At 41.8% G+C, this 17,726-nt stretch overlaps 1 protein-coding gene across 1 annotated transcript in view; it reads left to right on the top strand.

Annotated features, from left to right (window-relative positions):
* The window catches only part of GOLPH3 (golgi phosphoprotein 3), a 57,274-nt gene that overhangs the window by 29,147 nt on the left and 10,401 nt on the right, over positions 1–17,726 (top strand). Inside the window, exons 2-3 of the mRNA XM_075540901.1 lie at positions 6,622–6,753; positions 10,506–10,620. Of these exons, the coding sequence (XP_075397016.1) occupies positions 6,622–6,753; positions 10,506–10,620 (247 nt within the window). The remainder of the gene's footprint in view (positions 1–6,621; positions 6,754–10,505; positions 10,621–17,726) is intronic.

Raw genomic sequence — 17,726 nt, 5'->3', positions numbered from 1 at the left:
TTTCAAAACATTTTCTTCTTGAGCCCTTGGTATCATCTCATTTTTTCCCCTCCCTCGGCCATCCTCCCACAAGACTGCAACTCTTTATGGGTGTAGAATGCTCTTTTTCCTGCTGAATTTTCAAATGGCTGACCTGACAGCTAGTCACATGGTTGTCTTAGTGTATAGTATATCTGTACCTTTCTGTGCATAAAAACCTTAAGCACTTTCAGATACACTAAAGCATTATCTGAATGGTTGTTAGGTCATGTGAGCCTTATATTCCTTTTGGCATTAACTCCGTAGAGGTTGTTTGTTTGCAAGATCATAGATCTCCTTACACCAAGGACAGAGGAACCTCAGGAAAATCAAGTTCAGGAGCACACCCAACTCAACTGCATGGCAGTGTTACTGTTTTTTCTGTATATCTCACTCTGTCTTGCGTACCATATTCTTTCATTTCTGTTCTCCATCTCTCAGCTGCTTTCTGTTTATCTTAGTTTTTTTGCTTACATGTATACAAAACAGCCGGTTGCTTCTGAATCTGCATAACCAGTTACCACTGCTATGTCCAGGCCTCCTAGACTGAGTCAGCTCAGATCCCAAGATGGAGACCTTGGTTTGCTTATAGCCTATGCATTGTCAAGCATCTATTCTTGGTCCAGTTAGTTGTGATAGGATCTTTTTTTTTTGGCGGGGGGTGGGGCATGGGGGGCTAGGATCTGTGGCTAGAGACACATTTTCAAAATATAGGTAGTCGCCAATTTATGACAAAGAGCCATTCTGGTGACTCTTACCCTCAGTTGGTTCTGATGTAGTCTGACATCTCACTTATTGCCTTGTATTATAGGTATCTGTAAATCTTATCTTGTCTTTTGGACTTGGAAACATTACATATAAACTTTTAGATATATTTTAATGAAGTCATATATAAAATTGTACAAAGTATAAAATTTGCTCCCAAGATGTAGAAGATTTGGACTCAATTGACGTTTTGTCAACTGCAGGAATAACTACTTGTAGAAGGTCTGGATCATCTGAATTATCCCTGGGAATGGGATGACATTTCTAGTCAGGTTAGTGGGAATTGTCTGTATGGACTTTTTTCTTCGTTCATTTTGCAGTAAATCTCACTGATTCCTGAATCAGTGTATCTACTTTAGCAAAGCAGTCTGTGTTGGGGGTCCATGTTTTCAAACAAATGAAGCTCCTGACATAGTTTAGAAAAAACTTCAGCTAATCCTTAAATTATAAACTTTTTTTTTAAACACAATTTTGCTCCTTTTCCTCATTTTTCTTCTTCACCATTTCTTTTCAAAATCCATTGAGTCTTGATCTTTCAATTTCCCTTCCTTTTGATCTATAAGCAGTGCACAACAGTTGTAGCAAAACAAAACAAGAAAATTTCACAATCAACTCATGGTCATCAAATCAACTCCAACTCATACTGACCCATAGGGCTGAGTAGAACTGCCTCTGGGTTTTTGAAGCCGTAAGATTTTACAAGAACTGAAAAGTCTCACTTTTCTCCCATGGTGAATTTGAACTGCTGACCTTGTGGTTAGAAGCTCAAGTTGTAACCCACTATGCCACCAGGAATCATTGGTGGTAGCAAATTCCATCTAAATTCAGTGTTTTGGGCCATAATCCCATCATGTTCCGATAAAATGTAAGCACCAGTAAGCACTCTTCTATTTCCCCTGCGTATGTTTTCCTGTATCTTCTTTCCAGAAAGATGTACTAACAATAAGATGTAAGAAGCAAGCCAGAAACAAAACAAAAAACCAGTCGGTCAAGTGAAATTTGTCATAATTAGAATAAGTTGGGGACTACCTCTAGGGTGTTTGAGGTAAGAATGACATTATCAGTACAGCCTTTGGGAGTTTCCGTTGTTGGGGAAAGTTTATTTGGAAATACCATGCTGTAATTTAGTGACCTCATTTAGAAATACTTTGTATGAAAAAAAACATGGACAATAAAGTGTGACGATCGTTCAGTGTACCCTATCCATATCTGAGGGGCTTCAGTAATGAAAGTTTCCATTCTTGAAATTTCTAATTTTTATCAATTGTTTTCCAATAACTTTTTGAAGCCCCCTTTTATTTACAAACTAAAAATGAAAACCAAACACCCTGCCATCAAGTTGATTGCGAATCACAGTGACCCTGTATATACTCTCCGAGACTTTAAATCTTTACAGGAGCGGACAGCGTCATCTTTGTCTCATAGAACAATGAGTTTGAACCGTCCCGCACCTGGCAGCTCCTTGTGGATTTACTGCTGCAACTGTGTTTCACTTACCAGCAGCAAAGTTTTACTTGCATGTGATATTAGTGGTATTCAGGAATTCCCACTTTGTGTGGTCACCTTTCTTTGGAATGGGCACAGATAGGGAGTTTTTCTAGTTGATTGGCCAAATCTTCCAACTTTCTTGCCAAGGAAGAGTGAGTGCTTCCACCGCTGCATCAACCGCTGCATCAGCTTGTTGAAACTTTTCAGGTGGCATTCCATCAATTCCTGAAGTCTTATTTTCTTCAGTACTGAGTTAGTCTGGGTAGACTAGAGAACACAATCCGCAAAGACTCATATATGTATGAAAGAGAGAGTTTTATATACAGGGTAAGTGTACATTAAGAAAGCATCTCAACCCAGGCCAGTTCAAGCCCATGTGTCCGACACTGATGTACAAAGTCCTCCTCAAACGCACAAAATACACACAATGACGCCACCTGCAGGAGGAAAGCCGAGTCAGTGAGTATGTAAGCATCTCAGCCTGGCAGGGGTTTCCACAGGCTGCTCCAGCACCCAGGGCTGCATCGGGGTAGATCCATGTGGCTTCTCCTCAGGGACTCTCACAGGAAGTGAGCCTTGTCAGTTGAGGCAGAGAACTAGCTAAGGCAGCTGCACACTGGTTCGGCCATTAGAGAAGATGAGACCAGAATGGTGAGGCTTACCGAGCCATTTATCTCTCCATCCTTCAATTAAACGTCCCTTCAATGAATCCCACATTTGTTCATTGGTTAGGTTGGCACAATAAACCTTAACTGATAACAAGTCTGATCAGTTTTGATTGTATGCTACCTCTTAAGTGATGATGGGCGATGACTTCTTTTTGGGGCAGTGGCTGCATATTCCCTCTATCTTGTTTTGATTCTCCATTATTCAGTGTTTTGCCCACAGAGTCCTTCAGTAATGCAACTCAAGGCCTTAGCTTTCTCTGTCAGGTCTTTCAGCTGGAGGTATGTTACGCGTGCTCTTCCTCTTTGGGCTTTTAACTCTAGGTCCTCACGGTGGTTAAATAGCCGACTGCTAACCCAGAGTTGCTGTTTTGAACCCAGTTCGCCTCTGTGTATGGGAAAGATGCCACCACCTGCTTCCTTAGAGACCACAGCCTGGGGACACATGGGGCAGCTCTGTTCTGCGCCCAGGGTCACTATGAGCCTGTCAACTTGCTGGCAGTGGGGGTTGGCTTTTGTTTTCTGGGGGTAGTAATTTGCCTTTCTTTATTGTATTACTGCTCCTTTCCTAATTTCAACCTTATAAATCTGAGTCACTACTCTTTTTTTAAACAGATCTACCTCTTGTGGTTTCTTTCTAGCACGTAAGAAAACATAAGGAAAAGAAAAACTAATAAACATTTCTGTTGTTAACGTGTTCCTGTTAATCCACTTTTAAAAGAGGACCGTTATATATAGGAAACACACACACACGTGATTCAGTGGTGTGCTTTTCGTATTGTGATACAAACTTCTACACCAGGATTTTAAAAAATGACTGCCAAAGAAGTACAATGTTCTGTAGGTTATTAAAGGTATTGTGTAAATGAAAGCATCCAAGATCATAGTAAGTTTGAGAACTGCTGACTTTATCTGACTTTTTCTGGTTTGATGACTTTTAGATTGTTTCTATTGATTTACTTGAATAAATGATGTGCGAAGATCAATATATATGTAAATTTACTATCTTGTACCTTATTTCCTAACCAGAGGTCCAAAGAATAGATTTTTTCATGTTGAAAATGTTTTCAGAAAACATGAAGAAAAATCTTAAGACACTCTCTGGTTGTATTCCTCTTATGATGTTTATACAATATATTTTTATTATAGCTCACTGTGGTGGCCAGCATTTTGGGTTCCTTCTTAAATAACAAAACCTTTTGGTTAACAATCCTAGGGGGTTGGGTACTCCAGAAGAAGGTGAGGTCATGTACTTAGCCCTCTGCTAGCCTGTGTAAACTTCCAAGTACTGTTGAGCTGGAATCTCTAGGTCGCCGAGAATGGCATGGTCCTGTCTATTCATGACATACTTCATTGAGAGGTACTATATTGCTGACAGTTCGTTAAGGTTTGCCTAGGCCCTCCCATCATTATGTCAAAGCTAGCTGAAGCCAGCCTTCTCTAGCTTCATGTGGAACCCTTTACTAAGTTTCCTAGGAATTTAATTGTCATGGATACCCAAGCCAGGGTCCCAGTGTCACCCTAGACTTGTAGAGACTGTACCTGTAACAAAATGAAACGTTGCTTGGCCCTGGGCCAGCCTCAGATTGGATGCTGTGTTTGAGTTCATTGTTGTAGCCATTGCGCCTAGCCATTTGGTTGAGGGTTTTCTTTTTTTTTTTTTCTGACCTTCTGCTTTACCAAGCACTGTGTCCTTCTACAGCAATTGGTCCATCCATCCGCAATTCTCAGGAGCATCCATCGTGACTAATCTTCCTCCAAGGTTGATATGTACATTCTCCTTGTAGTCCCTGGTATACTCCATATTCTTCGGTATTACCCCTCAGTTTGGATGCTTCCTTTTCCATGCCTCTGGAAATGTTCTTGAAAATATCATAGCTTAGGTTGGGTGGACCCGCGTCCTCAGAGTGATGACATTTTTGCTTGTTAGTGCTTTAAAGTTTTTGGGGTTTTTTGCAGCAGATTTGCCTAATATGTTGTTTGATTTCTTGACTTGCATCCATGGGTGCTGATTATTGATCAGAATAAAATGAAACCCTGACAGCTTCAATTTCTCCACTGTTTGTTATAGTGCTCATGAGGATTTTTGCTTTCTTCTTGCTCAGGTAGAATCTATTCTGAAGACTTTTGTCTTTTAACTTCATCAATAAGTACTTTGAATCGCCATTTTCAGCAATCACATTTTTGTCATCAGCAGACTCTGGGTCCTTGATGAGTCTCCCGCTAATGGCAATGTCATGTCCTGTTTCACATAATGAGTATCTGGGATAATTTGCTCAGTTTACAGACGGAATGAAATGGGAGGATATAAATAACCCTAGTGCACACCTTTGATGATTTTGGACCAGTGCAGTGCTACCCCCCGCCCTTCCTCCCCAACTTTGTTTTTGAGCTTGACGGACTGTCTCATGATCTGTGTACTGGCTTCGCGGGAGCACAGTTAAATGTTCTAGAATTCCATGCTCTGTAATGCCATCCATAATTCAGGATCCATACTGTCATGTTTTCGTGTGAACGGTCATCTTACTTGCTCTTCCTCCTCTCCATGCCAGTCAGGGTCTGCAGCACTTTACTCACCATTATAAATTGGTCTTTTCAACTGTTTTGCTTCATCTGGCCATCTTAATTTTTTCACAACCCCCCTGACTACCTTTTAAAGGATTTTTAAATGAATCCCTCAAATCCAGTCCAATGTGTGCCACCCCCCACCCCCACCCTACACTTTTAAATGGGACTCTTTAAACAGATCTTTCAGTTTGTCCCCTTTGGCTCCATGAATCTCAAGTCTCATTTTCCTACCACCAAGATTCTCAGGAGCAGCTCTGGAGTCCAGCCATCACCTGCAACAGGCCAGCCACACTTAGCTAGTGTAGAGTACCACCAGCTAGGGTCCGGACCTCCCCTATTCCGGGCCTTCCATTCTTATGAAGATTGAACGGCTTTCTCTCCCTCCTACCAAGATTATCTGTGACACTGTTCTGAGTCTCAACCAATTCTATAGCTTCTGCTTTCTCTGGAGAGCTAGGTACTGTAAATTGATAGCAGGTAACCCTGCAGGCAACGTTAATGACTTTACATTGGAGAACTGCCTTCATTTAGTAATGCCTGGCTGGCTTCCGTATTTCCAGGTCCCTAATTGTCTGTCAACCTTATCCTGTCTGTCCTTGCTAGAGCTCTCTCTTTCTCTGGTTCTACCTCATCTTTTGTGTTTGTCACTTAAAACTCTAGGCATAATGTGATCCTTATTTTCTGTTTATGGATACACTTGTTTTTCTAATATTTTCCTCTAGAATTAACCTTGTGTTTTTATATTAAACAGCAATGAATGAGTGATGGCCCAATTATCTATGACCCCAAATTGGGGGAGATTGCTTTTCCTGACTACTATAACCTAGGTTTGAGGAGTATACCCCAGTCCTTACAATCTAATAAATTTAGACCTTAATAAAGATTGAATTCTGGTACATTTTTAAATCTCTGACCTCTAGAGTTCTTGTGTACAAGAAGACAATGAGCCAGTGAAAATTAGTAATTGACAGAAATGTTATTTTTTTTAATCAATGTTTTACTTAAAATTATAGCTATGGGAAACCATGAAAGTCAGACCAAAAAATTGTGGCTAATGATACTTGTATTCTTGACTCTGAATTCAAGGTAAACGAGCTCTTGTTTCTCTTAAAAATAGGGTTACACATCATTTTGGAACGACTGTATATCATCTGGATTACGTGGCTGTATGTTAATTGAATTAGCCTTGAGAGGAAGATTACAACTAGAGGCTTGTGGAATGAGACGGAAAAGTCTGTTAACAAGAAAGGTAAGAGGAGAGATCCGCCTTTAGAAGACTGCGCCCCTCAAAATGAAAAAAGATTTCTATTAACCACCTTCAGGCAAAAGAGGAAGCTGATTTTAAAATCCAACCTTTCTTGCATGCCCTTTTTGCACGTGTGGCTTCCTGGTTGTCTGCATACCATGCAGAGTGGAGTGCAGGGGAGGATCACTGGCCAATGTAAATTTAAAAAGGTCATTTGTTTGTTTCTGAAAGTTAACATTTTGGAATCAATGGCATGTATATTTTAAAGCACACGAGTTTTTGTTTTCTTTTTAGAATTACCCACAAGAGACATTGTCTTTTAGCAGCCTATGAATATGTTTGATTTCTGCCTTCTCCATTGTGACAGCAAGTACAGATACTTAATAGACAACATGATTCACTAATGCTTAGAATTGTTAAGTTCATCTTCAGTCTTTAAATTCAAGACTGGCAGTTGATCCTTGTATTTCTTTTTTTTGGACATGGGAGAGCTTTATTGGTTACATATTTTACTGTGGCGCCACAGAGGCCAGAGCGCAGAGAAGATATACAGGTGGGCGCTTCAGCTCCACACATGCTCCCGAGGAGCCCTGGTTTCCATAGGACGGGCAGGGGCCGGCTGCCAGGGTCCCGTGCTGGGAGCAGGAATGGAGAAGCTACTGCCCCTGGACTCTGGGGCAGGGGCGAGGCTGAGCAGCTACCTGGGCACAGGTGTGGACAGACGCAGATGGACGCCCCAGCAAAGGGCCAATAATGCAGTAACAGTTTTGAGGGTTACTTCCCTAGTCTTCCCAATCTTTAAAATACAAAAAATGGACTATATTCTCTTAAAAAAATACATTCCATTAAGTCCATGTTCTGAACTGCGAAGCAGCAGGAAAATCAAGGCCCCTTTCTTACGATCTTGATGGGAGCCTTTGAGGAGAGCCCTGTCCCCACTGGGGCGTTCAGAGGGTGATTCCTAAAAGCAGCTCTTCCAAAGCAGTCTTGTCAGGGCAACAGCAACAACAACTCCACCCCATCTGAGGCAGCCAGGGAGCCGCTGGCCTCCAGGCCCCCATTCCTTTACCAGGAAGCGGTAGCACTTGGCACTGATGCATTAACTACAAAGAACTAAAGCTGCCCAGGATGACAGTCCAAGACCCACAAAGAAGCCACACCCTGAAGCGGGGTGACTAAAGTGCAAGCTTCCCCGCAGCTTGTGGCGGCCCTCTGGATGGCCCCACTGCGAAGCCCTTTACCCGCAAGATGGCGGTTTCAGCATTAAACAAAACCATCCACAGCTGCTTGGTCCACACCCTGTGCAGCTGTCTGGGTTGGTTTTTGTGTCAGAGTGGGAATGATGTTTCAAAGTATTTTTTTCCCTTAAAATAGTATTGTGCTGTGTGGGAATCTCAGAATCAATCCCACCATTCTGTCTTCAGCTCAGAAGCTAGAACAAGTCCCCTGTTTTATCCTTCTAGTTTAGTTCAGAGGTCAGCTGCCCATGCCTTCTTTCTCTGGCTCTCACCACCTGGAGTTGGGTTGAATTCCACAAGATGAAAGGTCGTCCTTTTGACTACCAAAGAGACAGACGACTCCCCAAGATTGGGAGTGCACACCACACATTCTCTCCTGGAGTTTCCTTTCGCTGAACGCCCCCGCGCTTCTGACCTGCTGGCTCTCACTACTCCTTTAGTTGATAATGTGCTGCAGTGACTCATGGTGTTGTTGACAGGTGCCATCGAGTTGGTTCTGGCTCGTAAGCACCTGTGCACAACAGAACAAAAGATGCTGGGCCCAGTGCCATCCTCACAATGTTGCCTCTGCTCGAGCCATTGGTGCAGCCATGGTGTTGATCCATCTCTTTGAGGGCCTTCCTCCTTTCCATTGCCCCTCTACCAAACATGATGGCCTTCTCCGGGGACTAGTCTCCTGACAACATGCCCAAAGAATGTGAGATGAAATATTGCCATCCCCATCTCCAAGGAGCACTCTGACTGTACAAGACAGATCAGTTTGTCCTTTTAGTATTTTCAATATTCTCCTCTAGCCCTACAATTCAAATGCATCAATTTTGTCTTCCCTTTTATTGTCCAACTTCTCACATGCCTATGAAGAAATTGAAAATATCATGGCTGGGGCCGGCCATACCTTAGTCCTCAAAGTAACCCTTCTTGCTTCTCAATACCCTGAAGAGGCCTTGTGCAGCAGATTTACCCAGTGCAATACGTCTTTTGATCTCCTGACTGCTGCTTCCATGAGCATTGATTGTGGATCCAAGCACGAGGAAATGTTACCTATCGGTCCACTTCTGAGGATTTTGGTATTCTTTACATTAAGTTGTAATCCGTACTGAAGACTATACTTGCTGATGAAGATCAGGGATTACAGCCTTTCATGTGGAATGACTCATGTAACATGCAAAACATCCTAAACCAATTTTTACACAAGTAACACTTTTGAATTCACCAATTACACTCCCCTGGTATTCACATGGAGTTTTTCATGTGTGCTACAGTAATTTATTTTATAGCCAAGATATAAAAAGTGGGGTGCTTACTAAAAATTATCTCTAGAGGGAAGGGAGTAGAAAAGATAGGTTTTATCTTTTTTCTCTCTGCTGAGCGTTCCACATTTCTCTTCCTTGTCTTCTGATGTTGGAGGCTTCCCTTCAAGTGCCTCGTCCTCTTTGGCCGCCCTTGAGTCTGGTCATGAACTTCTCTTCTACCCCCTTTTCTCAGACAAACACTAAGAGGACCAGGAGTAACTCTAATGCGGTGTGCACACCTTCAAATAACCAACCGCTTGTGATGAAAAGGGCAGCATTTACCTGAGATCAAAGTTCAGATGTTAGGAGAGAAAGAGGAATGAAAACGTGGAACTGAAAGGAGAAAATGGGAGAACACCAGGGGGCTTGGAATCAATGAGGAAACAAAATGTGTATGAATTACTGAATGGAAAACTGACCTGCACTGTAAACCCTCACCCACTTCTCAGAACTTAAAATGGTTTCATTTTAAACTCTGATGTTGTAAGCTAATTAACCAATTCAAATTTGGTATACAGAAATTGAACAAGAAGTGTGTTACTTAGCCAGTAACATGAATGAAGGCTGTGGAGTTCCAGTACGGGCGTACCGTGCAGAATAGCGCTTTCTTCTCCCATTCTTCCCCTTTGGGTTTTCCATTCTTACGAAGTTTTCTGTAACCCAGTATAGTTGTTGTTTTTTAACATAATAGTTAAAAATTGTATGTAATCAAGTCTGTTAGTGCAGTTTCATTTTATATTTATGCCACCTTTGTGGTAGAAATTAAAAGGAACCAAGGTTTCTTCATATTTACTTCCAATGTATTAAGTAGTTGTTTTAATAACATTTATTAAAAAGTTTGTTGCCACACTGATGTGAAATGCCATCTTTATCACATGCTAAATTTTGTATATGCTTGGGTTTTGGGATCTAGTTAACATTCAAATCATCAATTTATGTGTCAGTACCCGAAGCTCAGCATTGAACAGTGAGTATAAACCATCCTAGCATTTTGATTGGCTAATTATTACTTTGTCATTCCATTATTCATGATTAAAGTGATCAGGCTGAAATACTGGATTTCTTTGGCATCAAGGTAATTTGAAATGTGGACTTAGGCACTGCATGGACATATACCACCACTTTAAGCATTATCGATTCTTTGCAAAATTGTTTTGCTTTTAATTGAATGAGATCAAGACCAAAAAATGAGTGAGTCATTTCAATCTTACTGTTTATGTTTTAGGTGATCTGTAAGTCAGATGCTCCGACAGGGGATGTTCTTCTTGATGAAGCTCTAAAGCATGTTAAGGAGACTCAGCCTCCAGAAACGGTGCAGAACTGGATTGAATTACTTAGTGGTAAGTTTCTGTGTATCAACTAAAAATGGAGTTCTCTTTAAACATTTTATAAAACTCAAAAATCATTTGGAAAGGAACCTATACAAAATAGCCAGAAGCTTATTTAGTGATTTAAGAAACTATAAAAATTATTAGTCACTGAGTGGGGAAAGGCATGATTTTTTAAAGTTTACCTCTCCTCCCTGCCCCCATAAAAGATAAACTGTGTGATTCTGTGTATACGAAACATCCCGAATAGGCAAATACGCTACATCGAAACAAAAGTGGTTAGTGGTTACCAGGGGCAGAGAGGAGGTGAAAAGTTACGCTTACTGCATGCTGGGTTTCAGTTTGGGGTGATGAAAATGAAAAGGTTTTGAAATCAGTGATAATAATTGTTATCGGGTAGGATTTTATCTTAGAAAATTAGTAGAGAGAAACTCATATTAGGGCCTCATACAACTCATCACAGTCCATACACACATCCATTGTGTAAAGCACATTTGTACATTCATTGCCCTCATCATCCTCAAAACATTTACTCTCCACTCAAGTTCCCGGCATCAGCTCATTTTTTCCCTCCCTCCCTGATCCACCCTCCCTCATGAACCCCAGATAATTTATAAATTATTATTTTGTCATATCTTGCCCTGTCTGATGTCTCCCTTCACCCACTTTTCTGTTGACTGTCCCCCAGGGAGGAGCTTATATGTAGATCCTTGTAATCGGTTCCCCCTTTCCACCCCACCCCTCCTCTACGCTCCTGGTATCGCCACTCTCACAACTGGTCCTGAAAGGATCATCTACCCTGGATTCCCTGTGTTTCCAGTTCTGATCTGTACCAGTGTACATCCTCTGGTCTAGCCTGATTTGTAAGGTAGAATTGGGCTCATGATAGTGAGGGGGTGGGGAAGCATTTAGGAAATAGAGAAAAATTGTATGTTTCATCGTTGCTACACTGCACCCTGACTGGCTCATCTCCTCCGCTCAACCCTTCTGGAAGGGGATGTACAGTCGCCTACAGATGGGCTTTGGGTCTCTACCCCGCACTCCCCCTCATTCACAATGATATGATTTTTTGTTCTGATGATGCCTGATACCTGATCCCTCGACACCTTGTGATCACACAGGCTGGTGTGTTTGTTGCTTCTGAGCTAGATGGCCGCTTGTTTACCTTCAAGCCTTTAAGACCCCAGATGCTGTATCTTTTGATGGGCACCATCAGCTTTCTTCACCACATTTGCTTATGCACCCATCAAAGTAAAACTTGTAAACATTCGCTTAGAACCCGAGAATTAGAATGAACAAATAGAGTGGTTACATGTTAGTTCAGTGTTCAGGCTGCATAACCACTGCTCCCATTTGGCACAACTCCCTTGTAGGGTGCAGGGTCAGTGAACAGTAGTGGGCAGAATCCCATTTCTACCTCTGCTCTCTTTGTGAGTGAGCCAGAAATTTAGGACTTGTGATTTTTGTCACCTTGGTTCCACAAAACAAGGGCCAGTGTGACCTCAAAAACTAGTATGTAATGTCCTTTTTGCTGAATGAGATTAGGGTGGTTATTTAGAAATGCCTTAGCCTCGTTGTGTAACAGCATGCCACATCAAAGGGAAAGGAGAAGTTACATTCTCTGCATCTGTCACATGCCTTTGTGCTGCTCTGTCTTGGTTTAGAAATGTTTAAATAACCTTAAGACTTACAGGCTTAAAAAAAAGACTTACAGGCTTCTAATGATTCATAGTTAATGTTTGAGTATTTCACAAAGGTAGGCACCTTTCTATTTCTAAATTCGTATTATGAATGACTATATATGCACTTTGAAAGTATTGTAGTGACTTCACGACTTACAGGATTTGAGAGCATTACAGAAACATTCAGAAGAATTGCACAACATTGAACATATCATCATTGTCGCTTAAAAGTGGTAAATTTTTATTATATATTTGTACCACAATAAAATAATTATTAAATGATCTCCTTTAACAAGACTGAGCAGATATTGAGACATACTACTCCTTCTTAGCGTTCTGTTATCATTGTTGTCAAAATTACCCATGGCTGCTGCCTATTCTGTTGGTCAGGATTGATGGGGTTAAAATTGTGGAACAGAGACTTCCCAAACCTAGTGACTTCTCACACTCATGTTGTCAGTCAGCCTGTGCCGCCTCATCCTCATCTGACTGCCCTCGGGAACCTTGCCCAGCACAGGCATAAAGGGAAATAAAGCATAGCCCGCCACTCAGGCTCTCAGTGCTCTTGTTCTGAAGGGACATGTGGTTCACGTTTCGTTGGTCAGAATAATTTGTGTGGACTGAGTTTCAAGGAGGCTGGAAAGTGCAGCCTTAGAAAGGAAATCATGGGCTGACAGCAGATAACACAACGAGCACATTTGTTTCCATGTAAGTGTGTTTTCATCTTCTCTCCCAGAGGGGAGCTCCTAGCTTGTGGGACCTAAGAAAGCCATCTCGCTCTGCCTTTCTACTGTGCTAATACGTAAAGTGTACCTGGGGGCTTCAAACAGGTCATGGGAAATTTTCATTAACTTTAAATCCCATTTTTCTACCAACTTTTCAACCAACTTCTACCCCTGGTGTGTATTCTGAGTACATTTATTGTCATTTCAAAATGAAGCATATTGCTATTTAGAGTCATGGTTTGAAAACCACTTGGATGTTGTCAGAGTTTAGTGATTAGCATGATGTCATTTTGTTAACTGATAAAGTATGCATTGTTTCTGAAATGCACAGTCATTAGGAGGAGGAGGGTCTTCGCTCAGTAAACGAGAGTCAGACTGTGTGTTTCTGTATGTCCTCCAGTCCTAGTTAATTGGATATTTATGGGAATTTACATTTAGGGCAAAGTTTATTCTTCTTTCTTCTTGTTAGCGATCATTAATCTCCTCCTAGGGTCTTTTAATTCTGCAATCCTTTGACTAACATCTTGTTGATCTGCTGGCAGTATTTTTATTTCCGGGAGTGAGAGAAACGTTAGTTTTGGGTCCGCCCATTCCCTGTGCTTGTCTCGCTGATAATTGGCTGCAGCTTGCAGTTTCTTTTGCTGGTGATCCTTTTTCAGATTTGCCTATTTGACGAGGATTTGTTTAGGTTAAAACCAGCTCATTTCTAAATCCACTTGGCACACATCACTACTGTACATCGCAGGGCCCAGCCTGTGGTTAGAGCTTCCATTTATGCTTGTAAATCACCGGGCAGACTCTGAGATCGTCACTTAATAAATGTGATTTCTCCAGATGAACGTGGAAGTGCTGGTACCTCCTAATGGTGTTCTTGTGTCATTGATGGGTCATCTTGTGCCTTCTCAGGACACCGGTGGCCTTGACAATAGTAGACCATGCTCCTTGTGCTGGCTGTGTTGACTTGTTGCCTCTTCTGGTGGGCGGTGCATGCCAGAATTCATAATGAAGGTCTCATTCAGCTAAAGAAAGGGTGTCTCAAAGTCACAGTTACCTTTTTTGACAGAAAAATCACAGAAGTAAATAATCATTTTATGGAATATAGTGGTTTTTACCCTAGCTTCGCTGTTGTTACTATCTACAGTGAAACCACCTGGTTTGGTGGCAGTGTTTTCAGATGCTCAAAAACTCTTTTGAAATGTTATCTCAAAGTCCAGTGACACCCAAGACTTTGGTTTAATCACATATCTTACACCAGCAATTTCCTTTAATAGGTTATGCCACAATACTTCCTACATTTATCTATAAATAGCATTTTTTGAGTGTAGCCTATCTGGTTGTACTCAGTAGATTGAGGTTGATTGAACTTGGTTCTCAATCTGGGTTGCTGTTGTATATCTGTGGCAGTTACATAATCTATCAACTTGCGTGAAGGGGTGGAGTCTAGACTCTCAATCAGGTCGCAGCTTGATGACCTTCTTTGGAGGCGGGACATACACTTGCTACAAGACATTCTGGCTGGCAAGCCAAATGGAGCTCTGCTGATAGAGCCAGAGCCCTGGAGGTGTGGGGGAGGCAAGTGGAAACGTACACTAGCATTGAGATGCTTGCACTGCCACTGGATCCATAAGACCTTCTACCCGCTGGCCTATGATCTTCCTGCATTTGGCATCATTGCATGTGTTGCGTGAGTCTGGAGAGGAATTTATAGACTGGTATCGGATATATGGACTATTATAGAACTTGGGAGTTGTTCTGGACTGGGCTGGGTTTTCTTAATATACAATTACTTTTTGATATAAAACTCTTTCTTATACATATACATGATTGTCTCTGGGTTTGTTTCTCTAGTCAACCCAGATTAACATAGCATCCATCCCCTCTTGATTGAGTACTTAAAAGATGGCAGGCACCTGCAAGGAGAGTGAATTTTTAATGTGACAATGTAATTCCCAGCAAACATCTTTCCCTGCATGGATCTGTCTAGAAGGTGGGAGGGAAGATACCGTTAGGATTCATCTGTGAGTAATTGTAAACAGGATTCGCTGGAATGCCATCCTACTGTATACAAAATGCCCTCTGAGAAGCAGGCGTGGGGAATCTCATTATCAGCAAGAGCCAGAAGTGGACCATGTCCTTTGGACCCCAGGATCCTTGTATAGTGAGCCTCCTGGATCCAAAGGATAGCTGTGACATCAGAGGAACAGCAGCAGCAGAACAGGAGCTAAGCAGGAGGCAGAAGAATGGACTTCTCAGCCCACAGAGCAAATACAGCTGAGTGCTTTGGGGCATGAGATGGCTTGTGGAGTGGGGTGCCTCGTGGCACTAAATTGGGGAATTCAGTTGGTTGACCCACAGAGCTTGAGCTCAATGCCTTCGAATTGAGGTTTAGAGAGTGAGCTTTTTGGACATCAGTTAGCAGCCCTGAAAGAACTTTATAACATGTCTTGATGAGCAACTCGATTCTGAGTATTTTGCACTATTAACTTCATTAATTAACCCTTTAATCATAAATATTGTCCGAGTTCTCTATAGTTATTGCAATGGATATTAGAACCTAGACATAAAAATAGAGCTACATTGTGCTGCTAACAGCATGGTCAGTAGTTCAAAATGACCAGCTGCTCTTCAGGAGAAAGAAGGCATTTTCTATTCCTATAAAGAGTTACAGTCCCCTTGATGGAACTGTCCCTGCTTTCTAGAAAGTGTGCACACCCTGTGGGCACCACGGAGATTTGCCTTACAATAATGGAAGAGTTGAGCAGAATGTGCTGCTAGGACATGTTGCTCAACATTCCTCCAGCCACGCTCAGCAAGAATCTGGGGTGACTTCTGGTCTGAACTATAAGTGATTCCTGGTGCATAGGTTGGAAGGGGTCATTGGGGGAGGATAAAAGATAGGCCATAAGGAAAAGGCATCCGGCTTCCTATGCTTTTGTGCTGTAGGGACTTAGCCAAGTTAACACCTATCTACCTCCTAACCTGTGACTTCCTCTTCACTCTCATCCCTAGTAGCCATCAAAGTCTGTTTCTTATAGTGTGAAAACATTTTCTTGATTTTTTATAAGAAGGGCTTCAGACAATATTTATGGGCTTGTCTAATGTCACTCAGCGTGATATCCTTCAGATTCATTTGTGGAACAAGGTTTTGCTGTCTCGAGTCGCTGTTCTTTACCGCTGTACACAGTAGCCCATTGTGTGCGTGTTCCAAAGGTTAGTTAATCTATTTTTCCACGGATGGGCTTTTAGGTTTCGTCCATCTTTCTGACATTGTGAATAGTGTTTCGACAAACACGGGTGTGTATACATGGTAGTTACATAATTCCATGTCAACTTGAAGATATATAAAAGTGCAGGAGTGGAATTTAGCCTGTCAATCAACCTGAAGGTGACTCCTTGTGGGTGCGGTCTTCTCATACGGAGGGCCCATGGGGAACTCCCCTTCTCTCTCTGCTTCCCCTTCCTGCTGGCTGCCCCTGATTGCTGCCAGAACCACTGCCATTGGATCCACATGACTCTCACCCATCAACCTGTGATCGTCCTGCATGCTGCACCATTGTATGTGGCTGTGTGAAGAGGGACTTATGGACTAGTATCAGACTTACAGATTTGAGTTGGACTGGACTGGATGTTTTATTGATGCACGATTACTTCTTAATATACAGCTCATTCTTATACATAAAAAAAAAAGAGTTACAGTCTCAGAAGGTTAACAAGGGCAATTCTACTCTGTCATATAAGGTAGCTATGAGTTAGAATCCACTCGATGCCAGTGAGTGTGTTTTGGGTTTTTTTTTTTTTCCAGTTCGAGCATTAACAACTATAAGCTCTGCTCAAAAACATTTAAAGACAATTAGAATTTTGTAAAACAACATGTTTATTTGAATAAGAACCTCGATAGCTGAAACAATGCTGATAATTAGTAAGCTTTTTAAAAAAAAATCAGTATCCTGAAAGGATTAGGTCGTTGTAAATGCCAGAAATTGCCTCTAGCACCATAATTGCTTGCTTCTGACACAGGAATGGACCTCCATTTCAGAGAATCCAGAGTGGGAAGAAGGGGGAAAAACATTTAATTTTAGAATTAAAGCTCTATAATCGGTGTCCATAGGAGCAACAGTCTTAGTGTACTGAGTGCAGCTGCCTCAGAAGACCTCTTTAAAGTGATCAAAGTAAAGACAGCCCTTTGAGGACTAAGCCGTACCTGAGCAATCAAGATATTTTCATTGACTGAATGGGCATGTGATAATAGGACAATGAATAAGGAAGAACAAAGAAGAATTGATGTCTCTGAATTAAGGTGGTAGCAAAGACCGTTGACTATCCATACCATGCCAGAGGAATGAGCAAATCTGTCCTGGGAGAAGTACATCCAGACTACTCCTGAGAAGCGAGAGTAGCAGATTTGTCTCATGGATTTTGGACGTGTTATCAAGAGGGGCCAGTTCCTGACAAAAGATACCACACTCACTAATGGGTTGACACAGACTCCTAACAGTGGGGTTAAGTATAGTAATGGCTACAAGAAGGGTGTAGGACCAGTCAGTGTTTAGATTTTATGTACATAGGATCACTAGGAGGTGGGGCCAACTCAATGGCACTTCCCAGCACCTAACAACAATAACAAGGAAACATTTGCTCCCCACCTAGCACAATATCAAAAGATAGGTGTTGGCTGACATCCAGGAATTGATGTGCTAGCAATAGAAACAGT

Source organism: Tenrec ecaudatus, chromosome 2, assembly GCF_050624435.1.
Source record: "Tenrec ecaudatus isolate mTenEca1 chromosome 2, mTenEca1.hap1, whole genome shotgun sequence".
Classification (NCBI taxonomy): domain Eukaryota; kingdom Metazoa; phylum Chordata; class Mammalia; order Afrosoricida; family Tenrecidae; genus Tenrec; species Tenrec ecaudatus.
Note: the sequence above shows the minus strand (reverse complement) of the source record. Positions and strands in the feature narration are given on the sequence as shown.